This window comes from Pan troglodytes, chromosome 6, assembly GCF_028858775.2.
Source record: "Pan troglodytes isolate AG18354 chromosome 6, NHGRI_mPanTro3-v2.0_pri, whole genome shotgun sequence".
Lineage (NCBI taxonomy): Eukaryota > Metazoa > Chordata > Mammalia > Primates > Hominidae > Pan > Pan troglodytes.
In genome coordinates, this window is record NC_072404.2 from 120,774,088 (window position 1) to 120,789,740 (window position 15,653).

The following is a 15,653-nucleotide window of genomic DNA, read 5'->3' on the forward strand; positions in this document are numbered from 1 at the left end:
TAGGGAACCGGCCGCGGCCCGCGCGCCCCTCCCCCGCCGCCGCCCCTCCCCCCGGGCCGCCCGCCGGGCGCAGGAGCCGAGCGCCAGCGTCCCGGGGGACCAGCCCGCCCGCCGGCCCGGGGACCCGGACAACTTTCCCCTGCGCGGCCGCGGGCGCCCCCGACGGGGCGGGGGTGGGGAACGGGGACAGGCGCAGCGTGGACTCACTTTTTCGGATGTTTCTCTCTTTTCGGCCTCCGCTTTCGGGCCTGAATGGCCAGCACTGGGGAAGAGAAGACACACATTAACGGTCGGGCCGCCCGCCCAGGCTGGCCGCGTGGCGGGGAGAGGGCGCGCCGCGGGCCACTCACCTTTCCGGGAGCTCATTCCGACGCGGCGGAAGCGGGGCGGGGGGCTTCGCGGCGGCGACGCGGGCGCCGAGACGAGCTGGGCTGCAGCCTCCACTCGCTCCGCCGGCCGGGAGGAGACGAGAACCGCGCCTGCGCCGCCGCCGCCGCCGCCGCTCCAGCAGGGACCCAGCAAGACCCGCCCCCGTCCGGCCCCGCCCCCGCCCCGCCCCGCCCCCACCCGCCGGCCCCGGGGGTCGGGACCCCAGCGCCCAGCGCCCCGCGCCCCCGCCCCACCCACCTGTGCAGAAGTGGCCGCCGCCCATGGCCGCGCTGGCCCTCGGCCTCCCCCACCCCAGCCCGCGGCCCGGGCCTCCGCCTCCTGCGCTCCTGCGGCTGGCCCAGGCCGCCCGCCTCTCCCGGGCACCGGACCCGCGGGACCCTCCCTTCCCGCCGCGGCCTCTCCCCTCCGCACCCCGGCCGGTCGCGCCGCCCGCTGCTCCATGCGCTCTTCCTTGGCCGGCGCCTCCGCGGGTCTCGCACCACCTCTCTTCCCGCGGCCTCTTCTCTCCCTTTGCTCCTCTACATCCTTGCATCCCCATGAGCGCCGCTTCCTCCTCTCCGGCAGGCGTGGAAAGGGCACACGACCAAAAGCTGGGAAACCTGGGTCCGCGATTAGCGGTGTGACCTTGGAGAAGTCATTTTCTCTCCCACCTCTAAGTGCCCTCCAGGATTGCATGAGTTTAATGAAGGAAAAGATACAGATAGCATTCAAAGTAGGACAAAGGTTTTGCACATGAATTGAAACTCGCTTCCGTAAACACCAGGTGTATAAGAATTCAAAACAACAATCACACCAAGTAGTTATTTTCTGCATCCTACAATGAGGAAACTGAGTCCCAACGAGGTTAAAAAGTTTAACCAGCCGGGATCGAAATTCAGGCCTGGCCGTCGACAAACCACCTTATCAGGCTGCCTACACAAGATGTGAATCAAGTTGATAGTGGCACAAAAAGATAACTGCAATGTTCTCTTATTTATGTAAATAATTACAATAGTTTTTGAAAGATACGCATTCTGACTATTAACTCCCTCATTGGTCACACAACTGTATCTTTGACAAGGTGGCTTACACTAAGGATGATAAATCAGAACGGGAAACTCTGCTTGGATTTTGAAGAGTCCTTAACTTTTTATATTCAAAAAAAATCAAACCCTATAGAAAAGTTACAAGGAAAATACAATTAACAGCCAAATTAACCCATATTCACCAATTTTTAACATTCTGCTACATTTGCTATCTATGTGTCTGTGTGTATGGTTTATTTTGCTGAATCATTTGAGTTTTTGTAGACACTGTTACCCTTTATCCCTAAATGTTTCAGTACATATCTACTAAGCATAAAGATAATCTCCCACATAATCAGAATTCCATGATCACTCCAAGAAACTTTCATACTAATACAATGTAATCATCTGTAACATACAGGCCATATATATTCAATTTTGCAAAATATCCCAGTAATATCCGTTGTAGCTGATTTTCTTTTTTTCCCAATCAGTCTACCATTAAGGATCATCCGTTGCATTTAATTGTCATGTCTTTTTAAACACCTTTAGTCTAGAATCATTCTTGGTTTTGTGTTTTGGTTTTCTTTCTTTCTATTTATTTATTTATTTATTTTGAAATGGAGTCTCACTCTATCACCCAGGCTGGAGTGCAGTGGCACAATCTCAGCTCACTGCAACCTCAGCCTCCCGAGTCCAAGCCATTCTCCTGCCTCAGTCTCCCGAGTAGCTGGGATTACAGGCATACACCACCACATCTAGTTAATTTTTGTATTTTTGTTGTTGTTGTTGTTTAGTAGAGACAGGGTTTCACCCTATTGGCCAGGCTGGTCTCGAACTCCTGACCTCGGGTCATCCACCCACCTCAACCTCCCAAAGTGCTAGGATTACAGGCCTGAGCCTCGGCACCCAGCCTTTTTTTGTTTTGTTTTGTTTTGTTGTTTATAACATTGACTTTTTTGAAGAATCCAGTTCCACCATTTTGCAGAATGTTCCCTGTTTTGGATTTGTCTGTTTCCCTATGATTAGATTCAAGTTAAACAATTTTTTTGGGTGTACTATAGATGATGTTGTATTCATCTTAGTGCATCAAAATATGATGTCAGTTTGTTCCATTACTGGTGATGTTACAGTTAATTATTTATCCAAGATACAGGTACCTTTTCCCTCTGTATTTAAGAAGTCTGTATGAAAAATGAGCAAAGGATTTGAATGGACATTTCTCCAAAGACATAGAAATGACCAAACTAGCATGTGACAAGAGAATTAACGTCATTAGCTGTTAGGAAAATACAAAGCAAAACTATAATGAGCTACTACTTCACACCTACTAGGATGACTATAAAATTTATTTATTTATTTATTTATTTATTTATTTATTTATTTATTGAGATGGAATTTCGCTCTTGTTGCCCAGCCTGGAGTGCAATGGCACGATCTCAGCTCATCGCAACCTCTGCCTCCCAAGTTCAAGTGATTCTCCTGCCTCAACCCTCCGAGTAGCTGGGATTACAGGCATGCGCTACCACGCCTGGCTAATTTTGTATTTTTAGTAGAGCTGGGGTTTCTCCATGTTGGTCAGGATGGTATCGAACTCCCGACCTCAGGTGATCCACCTTCCTTGGCTTCCCAAAGTGCTGGGATTACAGGCATGAGCCACTGCGCCCAGCTAAAAATTTTTGTAATGGAAAATAAGGCCAAACGTGATGTCTCACAAGTGTAATCTCAGCATTTTGGAGGCTGAGGCTGGAGGATCATCTGAGTCCAGGAGTTGGCGGCTGCAGTGAACTATGATCGCACCACTGCACTCCAGCCTGGGCAACAGAGTGAGACCCCATCTCAAAAAAAAATGTTAATGGAAAAAAAGTGTTGGTGGGGATTTTGGAACCCTCATATATTGGAAACATTGAAACCCTCCTACATTTCTGGTGGGAATGTAAAATGGTGTAGTTATTATGGAAACAGTCTGTTGGCTTCTCAGAAAGCTAATTATAGAATTAACAGCAATTCCACTCCTAGGTATATATGCACAAGGACTGAAAACAGATACTCAAACAAATCTTTGTACATGAGTGTTCATAGCAGCGCTATCACAGCCAAAAGGTGGAAAAAACCTAAATGGTCATCCATAAATGAATGGATAAACAAATTGTGGCATATACATACACTGGAATATTTTTTTGGCCATAAAAAGAATTTAGTACTGACACATGCTACAATGTGGATGAACATCAAAAACATTATGCTAAATAAAAGCAGCCAGACACAAAATGTCACATATTGTATGATTCCATTTATATGAGATATCCAGAATAGGCAAATCTACAGAAAGCAGATTGGTGGTTGCCAGGAGTTGGGGGGTGGGAGAAGGAGGGAGCAACTGCTTAATGGGTACCAAGTTTTATTTTGGTGTGATGAAGATGTTTTGGTGCTAGATAGAGGTGGTGGTGGCACAACATTGCTAATAGACTAAAAGCCACTGAATTGTTCTCTTTAAAGTGGTTTCTTTCATTTAATGTGAATTTCACTTCAAAACAAAACAACGAAGTTACTTGTGTGGGGTGATACTTTGAAACTGTGTGAATATCTCTTCCCTGACAATATCTCAATGGGTTGGCATCCATTGATGATTCTTGCCTAAATCAACTATTACCACACTGGTTGTAGAACAGTGATTTTATAATCCTATCATTCCATCTATGTTAAGTGACACATTCTTTTTTCTTTTCTTTTTTTTTTTTTTTTTTTTTTTTTTTTTTTTTTTTTTGAGATGGGCGTCTTGCTCTGTTGCCGAGGCTGGAGTGCAGTGGTGTGATCTCACCTCACTGTAACCTCCACTTCCCAGGTTCGAGTGATTTTCCCACCTCAGCCTCCCAAGTAGCTGGGACTACAGACGCACACCATTTGTATTTTTAGTAGACATGGGTTTTCACCATTTTGGCCAGTCTGGTCTGAAACTCTTGGCCTCAAGTGATCCACCTGCCTCTGCCTCTCTAAGTGCTGGGATTACAGGTGTAAACCACTATACCCAGACTTAAGTGATATTCTTTTTTTCTTTTTTTTTTTTTGAGAGAGGGTCTTGCTCCGTCGCCCAGGCTGGAGTGCAGTGGTGTGATCTCCGCTCATTGCAACCTCCGCCTCCCAGGTTCAAACAATTCTCCTCCCTCAGCCTCCCAAGTAGCTGGGACTACAGGCATGTACCACCACACCCGGCTAATTTTTGTTTTGGTTTTTTTTTTTTTTTTTTGGCGAAGAGGGGAAGGGAAGTCTCGCTCTGTCGCCCAGGTGGGAGTGCAGTGGCGCGATCTTGGCCTAATGCAACCTCTGCCTTCCAGGTTTAAGTGATTCTCCTGCCTCAGCCTCCCAAGTAGCTGGGATTACAGGCACCCGCCACCACTCCCGGCTAATTTTTTTGTATTTTTAGTAGAGACTAGGTTTCACCATGTTGGCTAGGCTGGTCTCAAACTCCTGACCTCAAGTGATCTACCTGCCTCGGCCTCCCAAAGTGTTGGGATTGCAGGCTTGAGCCACCGCGTCCAGCCTAATTTTTGTATTTTTAGTGGAGATGGGGTTTCACCATGTTGGCCAGGCTGGTCTCAAACTCCTGACCTCAGGTGATCCGCCCACCTTGGCCTCCCAAACTGCTGGGATTAAAGGCGTGCACCACCGCATAAGGAGGAGCTTTTATTTCTCCCTTTGGTTTTTCTTTTTTTTTTTTTTTTTTTTGCCCCTCCTGCTCCTCTGCCTTTTTTCTTTCTTTCTTTGTTTCTGGCTTGTTTTTTGTTTTTGGTATCAATATTGACAAAAATTACTGTCACTATTTTTTTGTTGTTTTCAGAGGACAGGGTCTCACTCTATGGACATGAGCCACCACATTCAGCCTTTTTATTATTTTTAAAAAGGCTTTATTGAGATATAACTCACATATATACAATTCAGCCACTTTAAAATATAGAATTCAATGGTTTTTAGCATGTTCACAGCGTTGTGCAACCACTACCACAATCTAATTTTAAAACATTTCTGCGCCAGATGTGGTGGCTCTCATTTATAATTCCAGCATTTTGGGAGGCTAAAGTAGGAGGATCACTTGAGCCCAGGAGTTCAAGGTTAGGGAGGTTATAGTGAACTATGATCACGCTGCTGCATTCCAACCTCAGCAATAGAGCAAGACACTGTCTCAAAAAAAAAAAAATTGTTCCCCCCAAAAAGAACTCCATACAGATTAGCAGACACTCCCCATTTCCTCCAATTTTCCCCTGCACTAGGCCTAGGCAGCCACTAATATACTTCCTGTCTCTATAGGCTTGCCTGTTCTGGACAGTTCATGTAAATGGAATCATACAATATATGGCCTTTTGTGGCCAGAGTCTTTCTTTCTTTCTTTCTTTCTTTTTTTTGAGACGGAGCCTCGTTCTGTTGCCCAGGCTGGAGTGCAGTGGCATGATTTCGGCTCACCGCAACCTCTGCCTCCCAGGTTCAGGCGATTCTCCTGCCTCAGCCTCCGAAGTAGCTGGGACTACAGGTGCACACCACCATGCCCAGCTAATTTTTGTATTTTTAGTGGAGATGGGGTTTCACCATATTGGCCAGGCTGGTCTCAAACTCCTGACCTCATGAACCGCCCGCCTCGGCCTCTCAAAGTGTTGGGATTACAGGCGTGAGCCACGCGCCCAGCCAATTTGTGGCCAGAGTCTTTCACTTAGCCTAACATTAAAACCCATTTCTGCTACTTAATTTCTGCATGACCTTTGGCAAGTTACTTAATTACAACATCTGGAAAGTGATAACAACATGTACTAATACTAGTCCTCATAGGTCAGTTCGATAATCAAATAAGATAAATATCCAATAATAGTAATTCTTAACAACAGTTGGAAGATACATCGCCAATCTGTTTGTTGGATTTTTGCATTCAATTTTCAACAAATACTTATCAAATACCTATTATGTAGCAAGCATTATTCTAGACACTGATTCTATAGCAGTGAACAAAGCACACAAAAATGTCCCTGCCTTCATGGAGCTTACATTCTACTGCCAGAAAACAGAAAATAAACAACATAAATATGTGAAATATATATTATGTTTACTAGATGGTGATCATTTTTATTTAAAAACAAAACAAAACAGCCGAGCGCGGTGGCTTACGCCTATAATCCCAGCACTTTGGGAGGCCAAGGTGGGCGGGACATGAGATTGGGAGATCGAGACCGACCATCCTGGCCAACAAGGTGAAACCCCATCTCTACAAAAAATACAAGAATTAGCTAGGCGTGGCGGCACATGCCTATAATCCCAGCTACTCAGTAGGCTGAGGGAGGAGAATCACTTGAACCTAGGAGGTGGAGGTTGTGGTGAGCCAAGATCTTGCCACTGCCCTCCAGCCTGGGCAACAGAGTGAGACTCCATCTCAAAAACAAAACAAAACAACAAAAAACAGAAAGTGACTGGATGGAGTGGTTCACACCTGTAACTCTAGCACTTTGAAAGTTCAAAGCAAGAGGATTGCTTGAGCCCAGGAGTTCAAGACTAGACTGGGGAACATAGTGAGACCCCACCTCTATCAACTAAAAAATAAATTAAAAAAAAAAACTGAAAGCAAAAAAAATCAACAATCTGTTGGGAGTATGGTTCAAGAAGGCCTCACCGAGAAGGTAACACTGAATTAAAGAACTTAAAGCTGGCTGGGCACAGTGGCTCATGCCTGTAATCCCAGCACTTTGGGAGGCCAAGGCGGGCGAATCACCTGAGGTCAGCAGTTCCAGATCAGCCTGGACAACATGGTGAAACCCCGTCTCTACTAAAAATACAAAAATTAGCGGGGTATGGTTGTGCACCTCTGTAATCCCAGCCACTCAGGAGGCTGAGGTGGGAGAATTGCTTGAACCTGGGAGACAGAAGTTGCAGTGAGCCGAGATTGCACCACTGCACATTCCAGCCTGGGCAACAGAGCAAGACTCTGTCTCCCAAAAAAAAAAAAAAGAACTTAAAGCTATCTTGCCAGTCCTTTTTACTTCTATAAATTAGAAGAAAACTATCTTTGCAAACCAGATATTTATGAATTGCTTTGAATTTATTGAATTAAAGTATACCAAATTAATTATCAATTAGCTTTACACATACTATAGTGATTTTTTTAAAATTCTTTTTATTTATTTATTTTTTTGAGACACAGTTTCATTCTTGTTGCTCGGGCTGGAGTGCAATAACATGATGTCGGCTCACCGCAACCTCTGCCTCCCAGGTTCAAGCGATTCTCCTGCCTCAGCATTCCAAGTAGCTGGGATTACAGGCATGCGCCACCACACCTGGCTAATTTTGTATTTTAGTAGAGATGGGGTTTCTCCGTGTTGGACAGTCTGGTCTCGAACTCCCGACCTCAGGTGATCTGCCTGCCTCGACCTCTCAAAGTGCTGGGATTACAGGCATGAGCCACCGCGCACGGCTAGTAGCTTTTAGAAAGAATGGTAAGTGGGGCACAGAGGTGCTCACCTGTCCTGTCAGCTTCAGTCCAGTAGTTTGACTCCAGTAGTTGAGTCCAGCCTGAACAATGAGACCATACATCTTAAAAAGATAAATTAAATGATAAATGATAGCCAGGCGTGGTGGCTCATGCCTGTAATCCCAGCACTTTGGGAGGCTGAGGCAGGCAGATCACGAGGTCAGGAGATAGAGAATATCCTGGCTAACAGGGCGAAATCTCATCTCTACTAAAAATACGAAGCTGGGCGTGGTGGCAGGTGCCTGTAGTCCCAGCTACTTGGAAGGCTGAGGCAGGAGAATGGTGTGAACCTGGGAGGCAGAGCTTGCAGTGAGCTGAGATTGCGCCACTGCACTCCAGCCTGGGCAACAGAGCGACACTCCGTCTTGAAAGAAAGAAAGGGAGAGAGAGAAAGAAAAGAAGAAGAAGAAGAAGAAGAGTAGTAGTAAGAGGAGGAGGAGGAAGGGGAGGGGGAGGGGGAGAAGGAAGAGGAGGAGGAGGAGAGGAGAGGAAAGAGAGAGAAAGAAAGAAAGAGAAAGAGAGAAAGAAAGAAAGAGAGAGAGAGAAAGAAATGGAGGGAGGGAGGAAGGGAGGAAGGAAGGAAGGAAGGAAAGGAAGGAAGAGAATTATAAACCTAGTCTCTGTTGACTTTGAAATTAAGTATTTCTTCAGAAATGCATCACAATATAGAGTGACATTTTATTTTTTTATTTTTATTTTTAGTGGATGCTTTTTTTTATTATTGTTTTTACTTATTTTGTTTTTTTGAGATAGAGTTTCCTTCTTGTTGCCCAGGCTGGAGTGCAATGGCGTGATCTCGGCTCACTACAACTTCCGCCTCACGGGTACAAGCAATTCTCCTGCCTCAGCTTCCTGAGTAGCTGGGACTACAGGTGCACACCAGCACACCCAGCTAATTTTTGTATTTTTAGTAGAGACGTGGTTTCACCATGTTGTCCAGGATGGTCCCTATCTTTTGACGTCGTGATCCACCCGCCTCGGCCTACCAAAGTGCTGGGATTAAAGGCATGAGCCACCATGCCCGACCCCCTTGAGTGACTTTCTTTTTTTTTTTTTTTTTTTTGAGATGAAGTCTCATTCTGTTGCCCAGGCTGGAGCACAGTGGCATCTCGCCTCACTGCAACCTCCGCCTCCCAGGTTCAAACAATTCTCCTGCCTCAGCCTCCTGAGTAGCGGGGACTATAGGCACACGCCACCATGCCCAGGTAATTTTTGTATTTTTTTTAGAGACGGGGTTTCACCATATTGGCGAGGCTGGTCTCGAACTCCTCACCTTGTTATCCACCTGCCTCAGCCTCCCAAAGTGCTGGGATTACAGGCATGAGCCACCACACCTGGCCTAGAGTGACATTTTAAAGTAATTTTTTTTTTTTTTGGAGACTGAGTCTCACTCTATCACCCAGGCTGGAGTACAGTGGCACCATCTGAGCTCACTACAACCTCCGCCTCATGGGTTCAAGAGATTCTCCTGCCTCAGCCTTCCGAGTAGCTGGGATTACAGGCACCTACCACCATGCCCTGCTAAATTTTTTTTGTATTTTTAGTAGAGACGGGGTTTCACCATGTTGCCCAGGCTGGTCTTGAACTCCTGACCTCAAGTGACCCACTCACCTTGGCCTCCTGAAGTGCTGGGATTACAGGTGTGAACCACCGCACCCAACCGGTTTTAAAGGAATTTTTAAGATAAATAATGTAATGAGGATGATTTAAACTTTTTTATTCGACCATATTTATTATTGCATAAATGAAATTAGTTATGCAAATATTATAATTAATAAGGGGAAGTATTAAATATTTATAAAACTGGATGTATTTTGGTCTCCATAGCAGTCCAAAATAAGTGAAAAAGGCAGTACATATGTATTTTTCCCCAATCTGTTACAATGAAACTCAAAATGTCCACATAGTATTAATTTTTCCCAAATGTAATAGAAAATGAAAAGAATGTTGTAAAACCAATTGGATTATGATATCTCCCAGTGGAGTCACTAAATCATGTTGCATCTTAGAAGGTATATTTAATATGTCATAGAATTGGAAAAAGACGGGAAGTCATATCACCCATCTTGGGGCCTTTAATGGATGAAAACCCAGCCTCCTTTTTTTTTTTTTTTTTGAGACGGAGTTTTGCTCTTGAAGCTCAGGCTGGAGTGCAGTGGCGCAATCTCAGCTCACTGGAACCTCTGCCTCCCAGGTTCAAGCGATTCTCCTGCCTCAGCCTCCCTAGGAGCTGGGATTACAGGCATATGCCACCACGCCTAGCTAATTTTTGTATTTTTAGTAGAGACTAAAATTTTAGGGTTTCACCATGTTGGCCAGGCTGGCCCAAGCCTCCTTTTAAAAGCAACTCCAAGGCTTTTAAATTCTTTAAAGTTTATTTATATCTAATCTGCCCATTCAATTATGAAGCTTAAACCTGTCTTTTGTTGTTTCACTATAGTGTACTTCTCAGTGGCAATAGCACCATCATAATAGTGTAACATAGAAGAGAGTGGCAGAGCCAGACTGCCAGAGTTCAAGGGCTAGTTCTGCCATTATTTACCTGGGCCAGCTTGAGCAAATTAGTCTCTCTGTGCCTTAATTGCCTGATCTGCAAAATGTAGATAGTAATATTACCTACCCTATAAATTTGTTGTGAGGATTTAATGAGTTAATTCCCATAAAATACTTGGAGGAGTACCTAAGCATGTCTGTTTGGAGGATTAAATGACTTAGTTCACATGAAACACTTAGAGAAGTATCTAAGCATTCAATAAATATTAGCTGATCATATATATGTGCCATGTTAAGCAATGTGTTATTTATCTATTGCTGTATAACAAATTTCTCCCAAATTTAGTAGCTTAAAAAAATAAGCATTTCATAACTCACAGTTTTTGTGGTCCAGCAATTTGGGAGCAGTTTAGCTGGTGAGTCAAGATGTCACTTGAGGCTGCAGTCATCTGAAGGCTTGACGGAGGCTGAAAGACCTGTTACCAAGATAATTCACTTGCATGGCTGTTGCAGAGGCCTCATTTCCTCACCGCATGGACCCCTTCATAGGACTGCTTGAGTAGCTGGCTTCCCCCAGAGTGAATGATCCAAGAGATAACAAGGGAGAAACTTCAATGCCTTTTATGACCTACCCTCAGAAGTCACAATCCATCATTTCTGCCACATTCTAATCATCAGAAATAAGTACAGCACATGCTTAAAGAAGGGGAATTAAGTCCCTTTCTGGAAGGGAGGATTATCAAAGAATGCTGGACATATTTTAAAATCACCACAAGGGGTCATTCCTTCTTTCCTTTAAATGCCTCTGATTTCAAGTGAGAATGCTTAGAGGCTCTTACTGTGCTACTTATTTAAGCAGTAGATATCAAAGGGAATTTTCAGTTCAACATTCAGACAAAACAAAAAGGAATAGGGACTGGATTGTCTAGAGAAAATCACCAATAGTGACAAGTTTGTTATAAATAAAATAGTATAGGAGACTCTTACATAAGCCAGTTCAAAAATGATGCCCAAAGATTTACCTGGGGCTGTATTAAAATTTAGAATATTGTCTAATATGCCAGGACATAATCAAATAGATTAGAAGATCTGGCCATAATCTGTGCCAAGTTTAACACCCTGGGCTCCATTTCTTCCGAGTCTTAGAACATGGATATAGTTCTGATATAATACTCATTTCTCAAATGCTTGAGCTCTCTGAGTATAAGAATTTGCTTTCCGACCAGGCGCGGTGGCTCACGCCTGTAATCCCAGCACTTTGGGAGGCCGAGACGGGCGGATCACGAGGTCAGGAGATCGAGACCATCCTGGCTAACACGGTGAAACCCCGTCTCTACTAAAAATACAAATAATTAGCCGGGCGTGGTGGCAGGCGCCTGTAGTCCCAGCGACTAGGGAGGCTGAGGCAGGAGAATGGCGTGAACCCTGGAGGCAGAGCTTGCAGTGAGCCGAGATCGTGCCACTGCTCTCCAGCCTAGGAGACAGAGTGAGACTCCGTCTTAAAAAAAAAAAAAAAAAAAAAAAGAATTTGCTTTCCATTTTATTGTAACTAATGAAAGAGATTCAATGTAAAAAAATTTATTTTATTTTTTTTTATTTTGAGACCCTCTGTTGCCTAGGCTGGAGTGTAGTGGCACCATCTCGGCTCACTGCAAACTCGCCTCCCCCAGCACTTTGGTGAGGCCCAGGCAGGCAGATGACTTGAGGTCAGAAGTTCGAGACCAGCCTGGCCAACATGGCAAAACCCCATCTCTACTAAAAATACAAAAATTAGCCAGGCGTGGTGGCAGGCACCTGTAATCCCAACTACTCAGGAGGCTGAGACAGGAGAATCACTTGAACCAGGAGGCAGAGGTTGTGGTGAGCCGAGATGGTGCCACTGCACTCCAGCCTGAGCAACAGGTTAAGACTCCATCTCAAAAAATTAAGAATAAAAAAAATAGTTTGGGCACGGTGGCTCACATCTGTAATCCCAGCACTTTGGGAGGCCGAGGCAGGCAGATCACCTGAGGTCAGGAGTTTGAGACCAGCCTGACCAACATGACGAAACCCCATCTCTACTAAAAATACAAAAATTAGCTGAGCATAGTGGCGCGCGTCTGTAATCCTAGCTACCAGGAGGCTGAGGCAGGAGAATTGCTTGAATCTGGGAGGTGGAGGTTGCGGTGAGTGGAGATGGCACCACTGCACTCCGGCTTGGGCAACAAGAGCGACACTCCGTCTAAAAAAAAAAAAAAAAAGACAATTGCATATTACCAGTATCCCAAAAGTCCCCCTCCTCTCTCCTCAGTCACTGCCCCTACCAAGATAGCCTCTATTCTAATTCCTAACCCCACAGATTCATGCTGCCTGCTTTTAAATTTTATGGAAATGGAACCCTACACTAATTACTCTTGTATCTGGCTGGTTTTTTTCAACGTTTTGTTTGTGAGCCTCACCCATGTGTTGTCTGTACAATCTTTTCATTGTTTTATAGTATTTCATTGTATGAATATGCCACATTTTAAAAATGTCTTCACATTATTTATTAAACTACTATCTCAGCCGCAAACCCACCATTCTATTATCAGCTTTGTGAGGGGGGAGTTGTGGCCACATTTGTTTATTTGCTGTTTTGTTTTGTTTTGTTTTTGAGACAGAGTTTCGCTCTTGTCGCCCAGGCTGGAGTGTAGTGGCCACATCTTGGCTCACTGCAACTTCTGCCTCCCGGTTTCAAGCGATTCTCCTGCCTCAGCCTCTTGAGTAGCTGGAATTACAGGCATGCACAACCACGCCAAGCTAATTTTTGTATTTTTAGTAGAGACGGGGTTTCACCATGTTGGCCAGGCTTGTCTCAAACTCCTGACCTCAAGTAATCTGTCCACCTAGGCCTCCCAAAGTGCTGGGATGAGCCACGCCAAGCCACATTTATAATAGAGGAAATGTGATCTTATTTCTCCTTTGCCAATGTGCTCCGCCATTAATTCTGCCAGTTGGGGTCACTAGAGGGAGACTGGAAGCCTGGAGAAGAGGGACAGGAGCAGGGAAATGTTACTTCCTGTTTGCTGGCCTTTTGGTCAACGTCGTCTCAGCACTGGCTCTTTATCACAGGGACAGCAATGGTTGCAGTCCCAGGTTTCATGGAGCTCCTCAAATCAGCCTCATTATATTCCCCTAGAAATAATAGCAACTCATGGGAGTACTCCCTCTTTACACATCTGGGTCCCAGCTCCCTCCTCTAAGCTTCTGAGGTCTGATAACCCTCACTGCTAACTGTATTTCTCAGCCCCAGAGATGGATGCTGATTCCTGATTTATTACTGGGTTAGTTCAGTATCCCCTTTACTTAGTTCTCTAATACCTGTTCAAACAACTCCTTAATTTTTTTATTATAAAATAATTGGCCCAGCTGGGCGCGGTGGCTCATGCCTGTAATCTCAGCACTTTGGGAAGCCGAGGTGGGCGGATTGAGACCACCCTGGCTAACACGGTCTCTGCTAAAAATACAAAAAATTAGCTGGGCATGGTGGCACGCGCCTGTAGTCCCAGCTACTCAGAAGGCTGAGGCAGGAGAATCTCTTGAACCCGGGAGGCAGAGGTTGCACTGAGCTGAGATCGTGCCATTGCATTCCAACCTGGGCGACAGAGCAAGACTCCATCTCAAAAAAATAAAAAATAAAATAAAATAAAATAATTGGTCCAACTTCAATAAAAAGTAAATAATTTCTGTGTCCCCCCTAGATTCTGATGGATAGGTGATTCTACCAGTCATCGGTGATTGGGTTGTCTCCAACTTAAGCTATTATGAATAATGTTGCTGTGAACACCCTTATATGAGGTTTTTGGTGAATATGTGTATATATTTAGAAATGGAATTGCTGAGTCATAGGTTATATCTATGTGCATTTTTAGCACATACAGCCAAAAGTTTTCTAAAATGGTTATACTAGTGATTGCATTGATTTTAAAGCATTCCCAGTATTTCACATCTAATCCTCAAAACTTTTTAAATTTAGAAAAAAGTCAATACACTTCATACTTTTTTTTTCTTTTTCTTTTTTTTTTTTTTGAGACAGGATCTCATTTTGTCACCAGGCTTGGACTGCAATAGCACAGTCTTGACTCACGGCAGCCTCGACCTCCTGGGCTCAAGTGATGCTTCCACTTCAGTCCCCCAAGTAGCTGGGACTACAGGTGCTACCCACCACGCCCGCTAGGCTTTTTGTTTTTTGATTTTTGAAATGGAGTCTCACTCTGTCGCCCAGGCTGGAGTGCAGTGATGCCATCGCAGCTCACTGCAACCTCCGCCTCCCGGGTTCAAGCAATTCTCCTGCCTCAGCCTCCTTAGTAGCTGGGATTACAGGTACATGCCACCATGCCTAGCTAATTTTTTTGTGTTTTTAGTAGAGGCAGGTTTCACTATGTTGGCCAGGCTGGTCTTGGAGCTCCTGACCTCAGGTGACCTCCCCTCCTCGGCCTCTCAAAGTGCTGGGATTACAGGCATGAGCCACCACGACCTGCCTTTTTTTTTTTTTTTTAAGACAGGGTCTTGCTGTGTCGCCCAGGCTGAAGAGCAGTAGCACAATCTCAGCCTCCCAAGCAGCTGGGATTACAGGTGCCCACCACCAGACGCGGCATATTTTTAGTAGAGGTGGGGTTTCTGCATGTTGTCCAGGCTGATCTCAATCTCCTGACCTCAGGTGATCATCCTGCCTCGGTGTCCCAAAGTGCCATGATGACAGGGCGTGAGCCCTGGCTTCCACTAAATTTTATTGTTTGTTTTTTATTGTTTGTTTTTTGTAGAGACGGGGTTTCCCCATGTTGCCCAGGCTGGTCTCAAACTCCTGAGTTTAAGCAATTCTCCCACCTCAGCTTCCCAAAGTGTTGGGATTACAGGTGTGAGCCACAGCACTCAGCCTGTAATTTAATTTCTACTCCAGAATCAATCTTTCTTTTCCTTCCTTCCTTCCTCCGTCCTTCCTTCCTTTCTTCCTTCCTTCCTTCCTTCCTTCCTCCCTCCCTCCCTCCCTCCCTTCCTTTCTTTTGACACCGTCTCACTTTGTCACATAAGCTGGAGTGCAGTGGTGAGATCTCGGCTCACTGCAGCCTCGACTTCCCGGGCTCAAGCAGTCCTCCCACTTCAGCCCCAAAAATAGCTGGGATTACAGGCGTGAGCCACCACGACCAGCTAATTTTTTGTAGAGATGGGGTTTCACCATGTTGCCCAGGCTGGTCTCGACCTCCTGAGTTCAAGTGATCTGCCTGCCTTGGCTTCTCAAAGTG

At 45.2% G+C, this 15,653-nt stretch overlaps 1 protein-coding gene across 33 annotated transcripts in view; it reads right to left on the bottom strand.

Moving 5' to 3' along the window:
• The window catches only part of SRPK2 (SRSF protein kinase 2), a 288,551-nt gene extending 277,534 nt beyond the window's left edge, over positions 1 to 11,017 (bottom strand). For 10 of the 33 annotated variants that reach the window (XR_010158306.1, XR_010158305.1, XR_010158311.1 and 7 more), the window contains exon 1: positions 10,771 to 10,991. Coding sequence is in view for 14 of the 33 variants with exons in the window: in XM_063813817.1 (XP_063669887.1) it covers positions 10,771 to 10,841 (71 nt within the window). In the remaining 19 variants the exon portion in view is untranslated. 33 annotated transcript variants of the gene reach the window in all.
• Positions 11,018 to 15,653: the final 4,636 nt, after the last annotated feature.